The 14,820-nt window shown below is 34.4% G+C and overlaps 1 protein-coding gene across 1 annotated transcript; it reads right to left on the bottom strand.

Annotated features, from left to right (window-relative positions):
- Positions 1-6,251: 6,251 nt before the first annotated feature.
- On the bottom strand, positions 6,252-7,634 carry LOC143627021 (CEN-like protein 1). The gene is made up of 4 exons (XM_077096927.1): positions 7,095-7,634; positions 6,941-7,002; positions 6,805-6,845; positions 6,252-6,714 (listed from the first exon to the last, which is right to left on the bottom strand). Exons 1-4 carry the CDS (start codon positions 7,278-7,280, stop codon positions 6,497-6,499), a joined length of 507 nt encoding a protein of 168 aa, XP_076953042.1. The 5' UTR covers positions 7,281-7,634; the 3' UTR covers positions 6,252-6,496.
- Between the last annotated feature and the right edge of the window lie 7,186 nt (positions 7,635-14,820).

Below are 14,820 nucleotides of genomic sequence, written 5' to 3'. Positions count from 1 at the left end.
TATGTGTAGTGGAGGGGCTACAAAATGGGGCGACTTGGGTCATGTGGCACCCGGTCAAATGTGGGTTTTTATTTTAGGGGTGTAATGGTTTTGTAGCCATATATATATATATATATATATCACACACAAAATATTATAATAATATAACATTATCAACAACAACAGGCGACAAATTTTCATCCCCCCCCCCCACCCCACCACCACAACAAATTGGCCCAATATCGCATGAGGCGGTGTTCCTCAAAACAAGCGCCCACGTCGCCTTTTTTTCTCGCTCCACTAGGCATTGTCTTAGACATGACCATGCATCTGAGTAATTTACTATATTTCTTTTTATTCTTAAAGTTTTAACTGTTTGTTTTGTATTCTCTCTATTTATCAAGTTATAAATGAGGTGGTGGTCCATTGACAAAGACAAAATATTAAAATACCTAGATTTGAGTGGAGATGTTTTGGGTTCATGTCCAAAAAAAAAAATATTAAAAGAAATCTGTCTATATATATATATAGACAGATGTTTTGAAATATTAAAAATATTAAAAGATGTTTTGGGTTCATTGACAAGTTATTTTTTTTTTTTAAATGTATTGAAATTGGTAATGTAAATGTAGGAATAAATTTAATTCTCATGAACACTTTGGCATCCATATATATATATATATACACCAATTAGGTTTACGACGAAACCTAGAAATCGATCACTGATTCAATTTGAGTACCTCTACAGGATAGACCTCAACAGAAAACTGAAAAGTAACGGCAGGAAGTGATTGAGTTCAGTAGTTCCTTATATAATATATATATATAGAGAGAGAGTGAGTGAAGGTGATTTTTTTTAAGTTTATGGTTAGATGTTCAAATAAAAACATTTTTAGACATAAAATTAAGAGGATATATCTTTAAGGATTTTTAGTTATTTTATGTGATGCATACATATAAAAATCTATTGCAAGTAGATTAGTTAGCATAAAAGTTACATTATAATATGGAAAGGAAAAATATCATTTATGGAAAAATGATGATGAAAAATCAAAACCATAATGTAATTAATTAATTAATTAAAAGTATTAATTGATGATATTCGTAACTAGAGGTGCACATACTGGATATTAGAAGGGTTCGGGTATGGAACCAGGTTCGGGTATAATCGAGTATTGAAAATCGGGTATTAGTAATACCCGTCGGGTTTGGGTTCAGGCTCGGGTATTGGCTTGAAAAACCATACCCTATGTATAGAGTCCAGGTCAGGTATTGAACCAGCCTTCAATACCCGGGTATTTGAATACCCTATTTTCGGGTATTGAAAAAACATGTTTTCCTGGTATTTGAATAATCTATTTTCAGGTATTAAAAAAAACATTTTTCGATAGTGTTCTTCTGTTGGGCCCACTTCATTTTCTTTATCCTAACTCCGTTTTCTCGCATACAAACTTCAAATTTCATTCAAGCATATATAAACAACTAAACAATTGATATAAAAAACAAATCTTTTATGTGTTCTAAATTGTTGTTTGGTATATCAAAAGGCGCTGCTCTAAATAAGTGTTTATATAAAATCTGTGATTCAAAAAATATCCGTTGGAGAATGACTGTAGATCTGCGGATAGCCACACAAACACTGCCAAGTTCCACACAGACACATTTGCACAAACACTAATATCCGGATATACAAAAAATTCCATTTCGGGTATGCAAAAAACCTGGGTTTCAGGTATAACTAGAGTCGGGTTTCGGGTACAATTAGAACCGGGTTTCGGGTATTATCGGTTTTAGATCGGATACGGGTTTCAGCATTGAAAGTCATACCCTATCCGTACCCTCTGGGTAGGGTCAGGATTGGGTTCGGGTATTAAAAACCGGGGTTTAAAAAAACCGGTTCCAGGGTTTTTTTCGGGTCCGGTTGCGGGTGTTTTGTGCACCTCTATTCCTAACTATTAATAACGAAATAAATGTAATAATAAGATTTCCATCAATTAAACTGACCAACAAATCAAATTTTCAAACTGAAACAATTATAAAGACATGCATGCATGTATTTAGTGATTTGGATGTAACTGCTTTTAATTGTAAGAAACTTTTACTAGGATTAAATTCATTATAGTGGTTGATCGCCTGATGGTGAATCAAGTTTTATCTTGTAGTCGGATTGTGGGACTCAAAACGTAAGGTGATCGTATATTGAACGGAGAAATGTGACGATGGCATTCAGTTTAGCCAAAGGTGATTTTGAATGGGTTATAAAAAACCCATACAAGTTTAGAATACCGTTTGTAGCTTTTGCTAACATGGAAGAGGTGTTAGAGAGTCGATATTAAGTGAAGTTATTGATTTGGTTGTTGCATTCATGTCTATATTAGGGATTTAGGGGTGTCAGTCGTGGCGGATTGATAAGATGATGACTTAAACTCAAATATACATGTTCGTGTTTGTTTGTGTGTGTTTCGTGTCGGACCCAATGTCATAAAGAAGATTTTGTCGGATTAAATAACAAGACATTATGCAAAATATATAGAAAAAAGTTGATATTAATAAGACATTATGGTGGTGTAAGGCCAGAGCCTAAATTTAATTAGATCAAAAAGAGAAGCCCCACTTTTCTAGCCCAATGTAGAAATGCTATATGCAAAATAAAATGAACTAGAATAAATATGTAAACTGTAAAGACATGAACTATAAACTTTTTAGTTTTTTTTGTTTTGAATTTTAAGACTCACTTAAATCGTAACGTGAATATAACAGTGTTAAACTTAGTGGTACAAACGAGTCGAGTTGTTCGGAAGCTACTTAAACTCGAATCGATAAAAAGTTTATTTAATTATCAAGCCGAACTTGAGCCTTGTGCGTTTTAGGTTTTGCTTTTTTTTAACTTTTATGTATTAATTTCAAATCTAGGCTTGTAAGCGAGCTGAACGTTCGGTGAACTGTTCGGCGAAAAGTTCATCTATGTACGTTTATTTAATAAGGGAACGAACATGAACAAAAAATTTGTGTTAGTTTATGTTCATGAACGTTCGTTTATTTATTTTCTTTTATACCCGTTTATTTATGTTCATTTATGTATATATAGAAAATAATTAAATTTTATCTGCATGAGTTATCTTCTTAATGGTTTTATATTCATTTATTTGTGTTCGTTTCTGGTTATTTGTGTTCATTTACATTTGTTCATTTATATGACCATGCATCTAAGTAATTTACTATATTTCTTTTTATTCTTAAAGTTCTAACTGTTTGTTTTGTATTCTATCTATTTATCAAGCTATGAATGAAGTGGTGATCCATTGACCAAGACAAAATGTTAAAACACCTAGATTTGAGTGGAGATGTTTTGGTTTCATGTCCACAAACAAAAATGATTAAAAGAAATCCGTCATTCAAGAAAAATTCAATTCATCGAGTTATTCTTAAAAAAAATGTATTGAAATTGGTAATGTAAATGTAGGAATAAATTTAATTCTCATAAATACTTTGGTATCCATATATGAGAGTGAGTGAGGGTGATTTTTTTTAAGTTTATGGTTAAATGTTCAAATAAAAACATTTTTAGACATAAAATTAAGAGGATATATTATTGTTAGAGTTTATGTGATGCATACATATAAAAATCTATCGCATGTAGATTAGTTAGCATCAAAGTTACATTATAATATGGAAAGGAAAAATATCATTTTTGAAAAAATGATGATGAAAAATCAAAACTATAATGTAATTAATTAATTAATTAATTAAAAGTATTGATTGATAGAGATATTCCTAACTATTAATAACGAAATATTAACGAAATATATGTAATAATAAGATTTCCATAAATTAAACTGACCAACAAATCAAATTTTCAAACTGAAACAATTATAAAGACATGCATGCATGTATTTAGTGATTTGAATATAACTGCTTTTGATTGTAAAAAACTTTTACTATGATTAAATTCATTATAGTAGTTGGATCAAGTTTTATCTTGTAGTCGGATTGTGGGAATCAAAACATAAGTTATGTCATCATATATTGAACGGAGAAATGTGACGATGGCATTCAATTTAGCCAAAGGTGATTTTGGAGGGGTTATGAAAAACCCATTAGAAATTTGGAATACCGTTTGTAGCTTTTGCTAACATGGAAGAGGTGTTAGAAGGTCGATATTAAGTGAAGTCATTGATTTGGTTGTTGCATTCATGTCTATATTAGGGATTTAGGGGTGTCAATCGTGATGGGTTAGTAAAATGATAACTTAAACACAAACTCAAATATGCATGTTCGTGTATGTCGGACCCACTGTCAAAAAGAAGATTTTGTCGGATTAAATTACTCTGATGAATCCGATTGATACAAACCAAAATATAGAAACAAGTTGATATTAATTAGACATTATGACCGATGGATACTTGGGCTGTCGTCGAGGAGTAGAAATTTCAAGACTGGCGGTGTGAGGCCGGAGACCACATTTAGGGGTGCTTGGGATTCCTTATTTTGACCTCCTTATGACTTATAGAAAAGTCATAAGTTACAAAGTTGTAACTTGTGAAACTTTTCCCCTCACATCATAAGCAATCCCAAGCACCTTTTAACTTTTCAAAAAGTTAATAAGTCACAAGTTGATGAAAATAAGCAGTCCCAAACACACCCTTAATTAGATCAAAAAAAGAAGCCCGCTTTTCTTGCCCAATGTAGAAAGCCCATATGCAAAATAAAAAATAAAGAGATCTAGAGCAAATATGAACTATGAAATTTTTAGTTTTTTATTTTTAATTATAAGACTCGCTTAAAATCGTGTCGTGTTTCACATTATTGTGTTTTAAGCTCAAACATGAATATAACAGTGTTAAACTTAGTGGTACAAACGAGTCGAGCTGTTCGGGATCTACTTAAACTCGAATCGATAAAAAGTTTTTTTAATTATCAAGCCGAACTCGAGCCTTGTGCGTTTTAAGTTTTACTTTTTTTAACTTTTATGTATTAATTTCAAATCTAGGCTTGTAAACGAACTGAACGTTCAGTGAACTGTTCGGCGGAAAGTTCATCTATGTTCGTTTATTTAATAAGGGAACGAACATGAACAAAAAATTTGTGTTAGTTTATGTTCCGTTTATTTATTTTCTTTTATGTTCGTTTATTCATGTTCATTTACGTATTAATAGAAAATAATTAAATTTTATCTGCATGAGTTATCTTCTTAATAGTTTTATATTCATTTATTTGTGTTCGTTTATGGTTGTTTATGTTCATTTACATTTGTTCATATATGTTTGCTAATTTTTGTTTACTTATGTTCGTGAATTGTTCATTTAGATTTTAAACAAACGGACATAAACGAATACGAACATGTTCATTTTTTTTAAATAAACGAACATGAACACAAAATATGTGTTCGATTCGATTAAGTTTTAAAGTTAAATGACATCCTCTTCTCTTAGAAGACAGAGATCTCGTATGATTATGAATCATGTCATTGTTGGTTGACAAAGGATCATCCGATGTTGCTGTACGAATAATTTAGTGTTATCAGGTAATTAATTTGATTTATAAATAATTAGGCTTACTCAATATGCTTTTATTTGAAATTGCATTTGAAGTTATTTAGTTAACAGAAAAATCAAATCATTTAAACTGATTATCTTCATATATTTATATTATTATTATAGTTTGATTATTAACTAAATTGTAGTAATTAGGTCTAAAGCCCCTTTTCAGAAACCCTATCTGTTTGCTTAGTTGTAATTTTGTAATTAGTTGAGGGACTGAATGTGTAGCTTTTGTAGTTGGTTAGTTAGTTAGTTAGTTAGTTTGGTTGCTAGCGATAACTTTATTTATCGTCTTGAACAGTTAATGAGACTATCGATCAGTTGAGCCAACGGCGTGGCTTATGATGGGGAGGGGTGTCCCTGGTCACCCCTGTTTTTTCGCTCAGTAGTGTCAATTTTTGTGATTTTATTTGAAAATTTTTATAAGTATTGATGCGGTCACCCTAGGGATGAGCGTTTTCGGTACCAATTTGGTGTCGGTACCGAATCGATACCAAGTTTTGAGTTTTCGGTACCAGTATTACCCAAATTTTGCACGGTACCAAACCGATACCGGTACAGGTACCAAATATTTCCGAATTTCGGGATTAGGATAGGTACAGGTCCCAAATGATTTTGACCGCTTTTAACCAACTCTGACCGAAATTTGACCAATTTTGACCAACATTAGACGGGGCGATTAGGTGAAATCGAATTGTAGCCCTCCGATTTCCGTTTAATCACCAATTAATCGGCACTTAATCGTGATTTTCACAACACCGAACCCTATCTAGATTAAATCAACAACATCACTGCGTCTCTGCATTACATACCAAACTTATATAAATACAATACAAATCAACTTAAAACATGGAAGCAAATTACATATCATAAACACATCAAAATAAGAAAAATGCATAATGAAACTATTAGTTATAAGGTTTTATTGTTTTATTCGCGCAAAATGCATAGCAGCATACTTATGTTATAAAATTGAGTTATCTTCTACGTGCGGCATTTTCACGTTGCGCGTTAAAGTAGACAGCAGCAACCGGTAACCCTAAGTCATTTTCTTGACAGAAGACCCGTGTATTGAAATAGTCTCGGGAAGCAGGTGGTCTAACTGATTTCCTTGCTCTCTGTTTGAACAGTAAGAACACGTATTGGTGGATTCCGATAACCGGATTAGGTTTTTCATAGCTCACAATTTCCCTTCCTGTTACATTTCATATTTTAAATAAATTCAGCTTATGTCAATTTTTAAAGGACGGTTTATTATAAAAAGTATAGCCCATGCACGACGTACCAAAAGTTGCGTCGGTTGTACCAGGAATGTCTGTGACAATCCTGTAACATATAGTTATTCGAACTCTTTTATCAGATCGAATAATGTTACAATAATCAATAACATAATGACATGAAAAAATTATATATAGACTTACCAATGGAGGTGTTCTCTTAAGTAAGGATCACTTGGACTAGGTGCGTTGGGGTCGGTCAAGATCTTGAAGTAAAAACAGATACATAAATCAGTACAATTTATAAATCTAGATATGTGAAAAAACTGTAAAGAGAAGAGGTAATGAAATGAATTACAATGGTATAAGAAGAACGCATGTCAACACCGCCGATATGAACATGAGGTTTAGAGGTAATGATATTAGGCATCAGCTCGTGACCACTAGAGACCGTGTATTGGGAATTATACGCGACTTCCATAGTCACACTCGGCGTGAATTGATCAACAACGTCTCCTATCACCCTCCCTACTACAAGTGACATGCTTATACACTAATATAGTAATATATCACTTGTTATATGGTAGATTGTATAATGTGATAATGTGTAAGATTGTTAAGAGTCCTTTTTATAGTACAAATGCATGGAAATATCAGTATTGGGTGGCTTAATCATATAAGCTAAAAAGATTCATTCCCATATTCAAGTTTGCATCAATCATACCTTTTTTTACCAAATCTGGAAGTTATTATGTCAAATGCTAATTGGTTGCAAAAGAATACATTGTAAATCAAGAATAAAGGTAGCACCTTTTGTTTCCCCATTCCATTTTCCCACCGTCGAATTATTACTCGTTTTGTTCTTGGCGAATTAGAATTCGTTCTTGCGTTATTGCTTGAAGGACAAGAATCGTCTCAATACCTCGTGCGGGGTGTGCAGACGCACAGGGCCCACTAACCCAGGGGCCTTATTTTTTTCTTCTTAAATCTATATATTTTATAAATACACTTGAAAAAGGGAAAGGGGGGGTGTAACAAATTAATGTAAAGCTCGATTTCACATGTAAAAAAAAATAATTTTGTAATATATATATATATATATATATATCACCTTTTTTTAAAATGTTTTTTTTAATTTCTTTTTATGAAAACGGCTTCTGCATGTGTTTATATAAAAATGTGTTTTTTACATGTAAAAATGAACTTTTTTTTTACATGTAAAATACATGATTCTCAGTTCTCCACTTTTATATGGTTTCTTTTTAAACATGTCCCTACGCTTGAAACAATAGCTTAACTAGTTTGTAATTTTGCATCTTTACACTTATGTTCTATTATCGATTATATATACATATATGTTTATATTAGGGCCTCATTTATATTAGGGCCTCATTTTTCTTAGTCATACGGGGCTCTTGAGAGTCCGTGCGTTTTTAAAGACGGCCCTAGACAGAAACTATAATGGGTTAGATTGTAGTTTTTTTTATTATTTTTTTGGTAAACAAAAGAGCCCTTTATAATCTTAATTTGTGAATAAGATTGAGAGATACATGTTTGTTATGTAGCATAATATAGATGGATCGATTAATGAGAAATGGTATAATGGAATAAAGGAATATATAAATAATATGATTAAAATAGATAGACGTGGAAAGAGGAAGAAAACATGAGAAAACAAGGGATTCTTTAATCCAGGTGGGAGGGCTTTTAGTCAATTCCAGAGATTAATAAGATGCATCAACTAAGTACAGTAAACAACATAATGCAATATGCCTGGTCCATCATATGTTTTTGTCTCATTCTTTTTCACTTTGTTTTCTTAACCGACACAATAAAGTGTGACAGGTGTCTGATTAATGAGCTCCAACCTAATCCATCAAACAAACTTTATCTTTATGACTTTTATCAAATGATATTTTTCAGATTGATCCAAAAGTACTATACTAGTATACTACATTACTACTACTAAAGGTTTGTGACTTTTGTGTTCATTAAAAAATTCTTGATTTTGAAATGGCCCAGCCCAATAGCCCATAGTTAATAACTTAAAACCCAATTTTTGGATATAGGTTCAGGAACATGTAATGTGTATCAACACTTGTTGGGCCAAGGCCTGTTTACTGAGTTTGGAATAGCACTATGCCACTATACAAGCATACAAGTTGCTTGCAAATAGAGGTGCACATTCCGGTTAACCAATAATCGGTTAATTTTCTAAACGGTTAGTAAGTTGGTGGGAATTAACCGGTTAATCGGGTCGGGTACTAACCGGTTTTGAGATAAGAAACCCCTACCCAGTCTAACCAGTTTCGGGTATAACTGAACCGGTTAACCGGTGAATAACCGAAAAATAATCAGTTTTTAATAGAATAATTATAAAAAAAATCGGTTAACTGGTTCGGTTAACCGGTTTCAAAATCAATAATATAAACCGGTTTCTAACCAGCGTTTTTTCCGGTCCGGTTAGCAACCGGTTAGAGATGGACCGGTTAGAGACACGGTTAGAAACGGTTACTAATCGGTTAACCGGTTAGACTGTGCACCTCTACTTGCAACAAGTAGCATCTAGTACAGATTTGATATTAGGGGCGGACGTAACTTCTAACCAGGGGTAACATTCGCTACCCCTCAACTTTTCGTCGTAGTGTAAAAAAAAATTATTTAGTCGGTTTTCGTATTTTGTTACCTCTGAAAAAATATAACGTTACCCTTATTTGTTTAAAGTTCAACCAAATTAAAAGCTAAAACCAATTAAAGCCCAAGCCAAATAAACCATTGTTCGTTGCTCCCTTACGCTTGGACTAGGCTGGGTTTCAACATTCAACAAAACAAAGTTTCATTCAGCTACTCTCCACCCCACGTTGCCTCCACCCCATGCTGCTCCGCCCCCTGCTATCCTCCTCCGGTCATCGAACCTCCACCCTGCAGTCGACGACTGGTGTTCTCAGTCCCTCATCCACGGTTCGACTTCTACCTTTTCAATTTAGGTAAATTTCTACTTTTATCTAAATTTGTAATTGCTAGTTTGTTTATATAAATTGTTAATTTGGATTTGTTTATGGGCAATTAAATATTTGAATGATTGATTATGGATTATTGGATATTTGGACATTGTAAATTGAAATTTATTAGGTTTTTTTTTTTAAATTAGGGAACTTGGAAGATGAAACAACAACATATTATTAGCAGAAAATTCTAATAAAATAATGATATATGTCCAACAAGTTTAAAAAAAGTTATTATACGAACTATAGTAAAAAAAGTCGGTTGATGTACGAAATACGGTAAAAAAAATTCCGTTTACATTGTATGAAATATTGTAAAAAATAATAATATTTGAGCATTCTTAAGATTTCCGTTTAAATCCGCCAATTTTTAGTGGAAATCAGATAAAAAAACATAATTTACTTTATCTGAATAGGTTAGGTATTGTAACACTCTAAGTTAGAAATGACTTTACATTTGTTTAATGTGAAAAAGTTTATTCCATTTTTTTTCTTTTAATTTGGATATATAGAAGTTTAGTTTCATCATCGTGTCATTGTTACATACATACTAACATCTTTATTAAAATTACAAAATATTGGACTTCAAGACGCGGTGTTCTTGTACCTTTCGAGTTCTCGATCTTTCATCCATTTAACTTTTGGCTTTACCTAGGACAAACATAACATAAGGATAAGTAATATGATGTAAAAACATTGAATAAGTAATGATGGTGCGTGAAACGGATTAAACACACCGCAAAAGGCACAAAGTGAGCCAAGTCGGCGTATTGTACACCCATTTGGCGTTTTCATTGGGCGTAGCAAGTTGGATTGCTCGTAAAAGGTTTTCAATGATATGTGAAATGCCATTGTGTGAGTTTCAAACAAGCAATTCCAATCCCATGGGACTCGTGAACGCTTCTAAACTTGTTACATACTTTGCTAACACATCTATAACAAGTTTAAAACATAATTGAGGCTACACATCAATCCTTTTAACATCTATATCATGCCCAATTTTAATATTTTGGGTAAGTATTTTTTTTTTGCCCAAAATGTTCTCGCTCGATTAGCAGAACCGAAAAAACCGCATCCAAAACCGAACCGAACCGAAAAGCCAAATCCGAACGGTTTTAAAAGAACATAAAACCAAAAGTTCGGTTTTAGTTAATAACCGCACCAAACCACACCACGCACACCCTTAACGCAAACACAGTTTGGCTCATGACTTATGTCTAGGTGCATTCATTTACACAAGTTTGTTTCAGTTAACATAATCATTTAAGCTATTTTGTTAAAAAATCTGAGTCCCATTAAAGCATAGCACCAAATTTATCTATAAATATATAATGCAATGCAAGAAGTGAAGTAAAAGTAACAAGAAGAGTAATTGAATCCAACTACCATCCATTTAGTATATTTACTATGCCAGTAACAAAGGAATATTGGCAAAAGATTTATGATTTTACTTTGCATATTTAAAGTAAAAAAACTGAAGACTCAGAAACCACTGACCTCCCTCAGTCTACCATTGCTGTTACTACACGTTATTACACTGCCATCCTTTAAATTTTTCAGGGCAGGTGAAAGTACCATTATTCTATGGATTTCTAAATTAAATTAGAACCAAATTTATAAAGTTTTTTTTTTAATTTCTTCGCATCATTCGATGATTGCTTAGAAAAAAACTTAAAGGATGATTCGGTTTGTAAACGAGTCGAGTTCAAGTGAACGTTGGCTCACTCGTTTGACTTGTTTAGCATAACCACGACTTTTAACGTTTGATATTAAAAGTAAAACGCGTTCAAGGGGTGTTTGGGATTGCTTATTTTCACCAACTTATAACTTATAAACTTTTAACAAGTAATAAGGTTTTTGGGATTGCTTATATTCTGAGAGAAAAATTTCCATAAATTACACTTTGTAACTTATTGACTTAATAAAGAAACACTCCCTCAATGTTTCAAACTCAACTCCGTATTATTATTATTATTATTATTATTATTATCTTTGAACGGCCAACTAAAGTCTGGCTACCAGGATAACCCAATGGCAAAGGGTGATCACATACAACTTCAATCGCATAGAGCGTCGGGCAGCTAAAGCCCACCATCTCCTGTTTCGGAGAAAACCCGCCACCCGAAGACTCATTACGATAACACCTGATTAAGACATATTCGAACTTAAGACCTTGCGGTCCCAAATCTTTGCTTCACTTATAATGTTAATCGAGTTAAAACTTATTGACACCTCTTTATATTATTTGGTTCAATTCACATTAAAAGATTTTAATTTTTCATAGTTATAGCAATTTAAACTACCTTAAACCAGACTGAGCCACTTTTTTTAAAGCCAAAGTAAACCTAGTCGTCAAGTTTTCAGTTTGATTTAAATTTCAAGCCGAGTTTGAGCTCGCCTTAACTCGGCTCGTTAACCACCCTAGTTAAAGCAATAACCTCAAACTCGGCTCGTTAACCACCCTAGTTAAAGCAATAACAATTTGTGTAAGAAAATCGAGATTCATGTTTATGTTGTGTAGACAAATATTTATGCTAGTGGTTAAAGTGATATAAAAATTAAAGAAGACAAAGAAAGTACAGATTCTGATTCTCCTCATGTTTTACGGGTGGTGTTGATAACTCCTCGTGTTTTGTGATTGATATAGTTTTGTCATCTGTTCCTAGTATGACATAATGCCTCGATTTTATGAAACATATTATTTTGTTTCTTAATTTGTTTGCAACCTATGTATGAGTCTAATTTATCATTATCTCCTCATCTTTACATGTTGCTTTTGTCTTACAAAATACAAATCTAACTTGTTTGTTATGTGTAGTAAACAATCTTCATGTAGAAGCATTGTGCGACATGCTGACATATGACGTCTTAGATTTTTAGTATTGTTAAAAAAATTACTTTAATTATTAAGTGTCTTACTTAACTTTTATATAAAAGTCGTATAATACAATTTGTTGTGAAATTTTTTAAAAATATATATATGACATGCTATTCTTTTAAAACGGTTAAAATTTGATGGAGTAGCGTCACAAATATGTAAAAGTCTCTCCCAAGAAATGACTTCTTATTCTATGTTCGGCGTCACTTACTTCGATAATTTTTATTACTTTTAACGCTAGGCTTGAAGAGATGACGCCACTACTTGCCAACTTATCTGTGTGAAGAGGTAGGTCCCAGCAGAGCCCAGTTGGACCCGCAAGACTCACCTCAAAGAGGGAAGCCTGCGTAGTTGAACCCGCAAGACTCACCTTCAACAGGGACGTCTGCGCAAAGGCTAAACTCGCAGAACTCACCTTGAAGAGGGACGTCTGCGCAGAAACCAACTGGATCCGCAGGACCTACCATGCTCAGAGACGTGACGTCCTTACGCGCAGTACGCAAGCTGTTCCCGCAGGAAAAGCCTCCCAATGGTGAAGTACCCCGCCTGTTCCCGCAGCTGCGGATACAAGCCATCAGGGAAGGCTACCCGCGCAGCAAGGCTACACGCACAAGGCACTTAATGTAACATCTGCCCGAATCCGACCCGACCCAGGTACCCGTTTCCCTTATCCGATCTCTTTCTTTTATGATTTAATATTTATTTATACTTATATTTTACTTTTAATAATAATATATATTTTCCTTCCCGCCTCTTTCTCTTTCTTTCCGCCGTCCCGTCCCTCTCCTTCTCTCTTTCCGCCTTCTTTTCCCTCTTGTCGCCGTCCCGCCCTTAAGCCTTGTTTCCCTCTTTTTCTTCTAACTCTTTGCTTGTCCTTTGTTCCTTCCCGCCTAAGGTTGTCTGCGCAGCTCCACGCGCCAGACCCCTTACAAGGAATCCTGCGTGAAGACCACCTGTTTCAGCGATACGCGAGACGAACTCTTCTCGCAGCGCGCTAAGAATTGTAATTCTTCTCGCAGCGCGCTAAGAACAGTAGTTCTTCCCGCGACGCGCTAAGGATTTGTAGTTCTTCTCGCAGCGCGCTAAGAATCGTAGTTCATCCCTCGACGCGCGAAGAATTATAGTTCTTCCCGCGGCGCGCTAGGAATTTTAGTTCCTCCCGCGGCGCGCTAAGAAATGTGATTCTTCCCGCGGCGCGCTTAGAAATGAAGTTCTTTCCGCGACGCGTTAAGGTTAGTTCTGTCTGCCTTCGCGCTCGCGCTCTCTTGACCTTCTGTGTATGCCTTCGCGCCTTAGCCTTCTCGCGCTAAACCCTTTGAGTTTTCTTCTGTTTAATCTAGCCGTTTGCTTTTGTGTTGTCTTATCTTTTGAGCTGTTGACCTAATCTGCTTTATGTCTGAAAAGTTACTTTCGGCGCAGCATGCGCACCAACCCCATTGGTTGACAGATAAAGTGACTGACTTAATCTTTTGAGAATCTGCTTTTGCCATGCTTGACCAGTACCTTTTTCTGACCGCCCATGCCTTTTTACTGTTCCCTGACAGCTTTATCTTGCCCCCTGCAGCTGCCATATCTTTTGATATCTTTTGCTTTTGGAATCTTTTACTTTTTGAGATCTTTTCCCCTTTTTCTAGGGATTGTGTTCCCTAGGGTTTCTCTATAAATAATAGTATTATTTTCCTAACACTACACACACAAAACACTCAATCTCTCCTGTCCTCCTCCTTGCTCTCTCTGCCGCCTCCCTCTTTGCCTCCGTCTTCCTCCCTGTTCTGCCCTGTTTTCCGGTAATATATTATATATAATAACTTACTTATTAACTACGCTAACTTGTAATCAAGACTTAAAACCAATCATTAAAACAATAATCTTTAATTATAGGTTAACTTGTGCTTGTTTAAAGTTGGTTCTTGCTTTATCTTACACCGCATCGTTTATCAAGTGAGTAATCTCGTACCTAATCCCTTTTTGCTTTTAACGTTTTGGGATGTTCATGTGTTCATACAAACTTAGAGTCTTAAACTTGTTTATGAACTTTAGTCGCGCAGTATCCCATGTGTTGAGGACGTAGACTTGGCTGATTATTTGTATGTGTGGATCATTAACCGTCTTGTCGGTCTATTCCGCAGTTTTCATGGTACCATTAGATGAACACGGGAGAACTATCGTTTATGATTTTCTCTTTTGTTTACACATGCACA

Source organism: Bidens hawaiensis, unplaced genomic scaffold (genome assembly GCF_021521415.1).
Source record: "Bidens hawaiensis isolate Kalapana, Puna unplaced genomic scaffold, B.hawaiensis_p1.1 tig00004595_1, whole genome shotgun sequence".
NCBI lineage: Eukaryota > Viridiplantae > Streptophyta > Magnoliopsida > Asterales > Asteraceae > Bidens > Bidens hawaiensis.
This window is presented reverse-complemented; position numbering and strand designations above follow the sequence as displayed.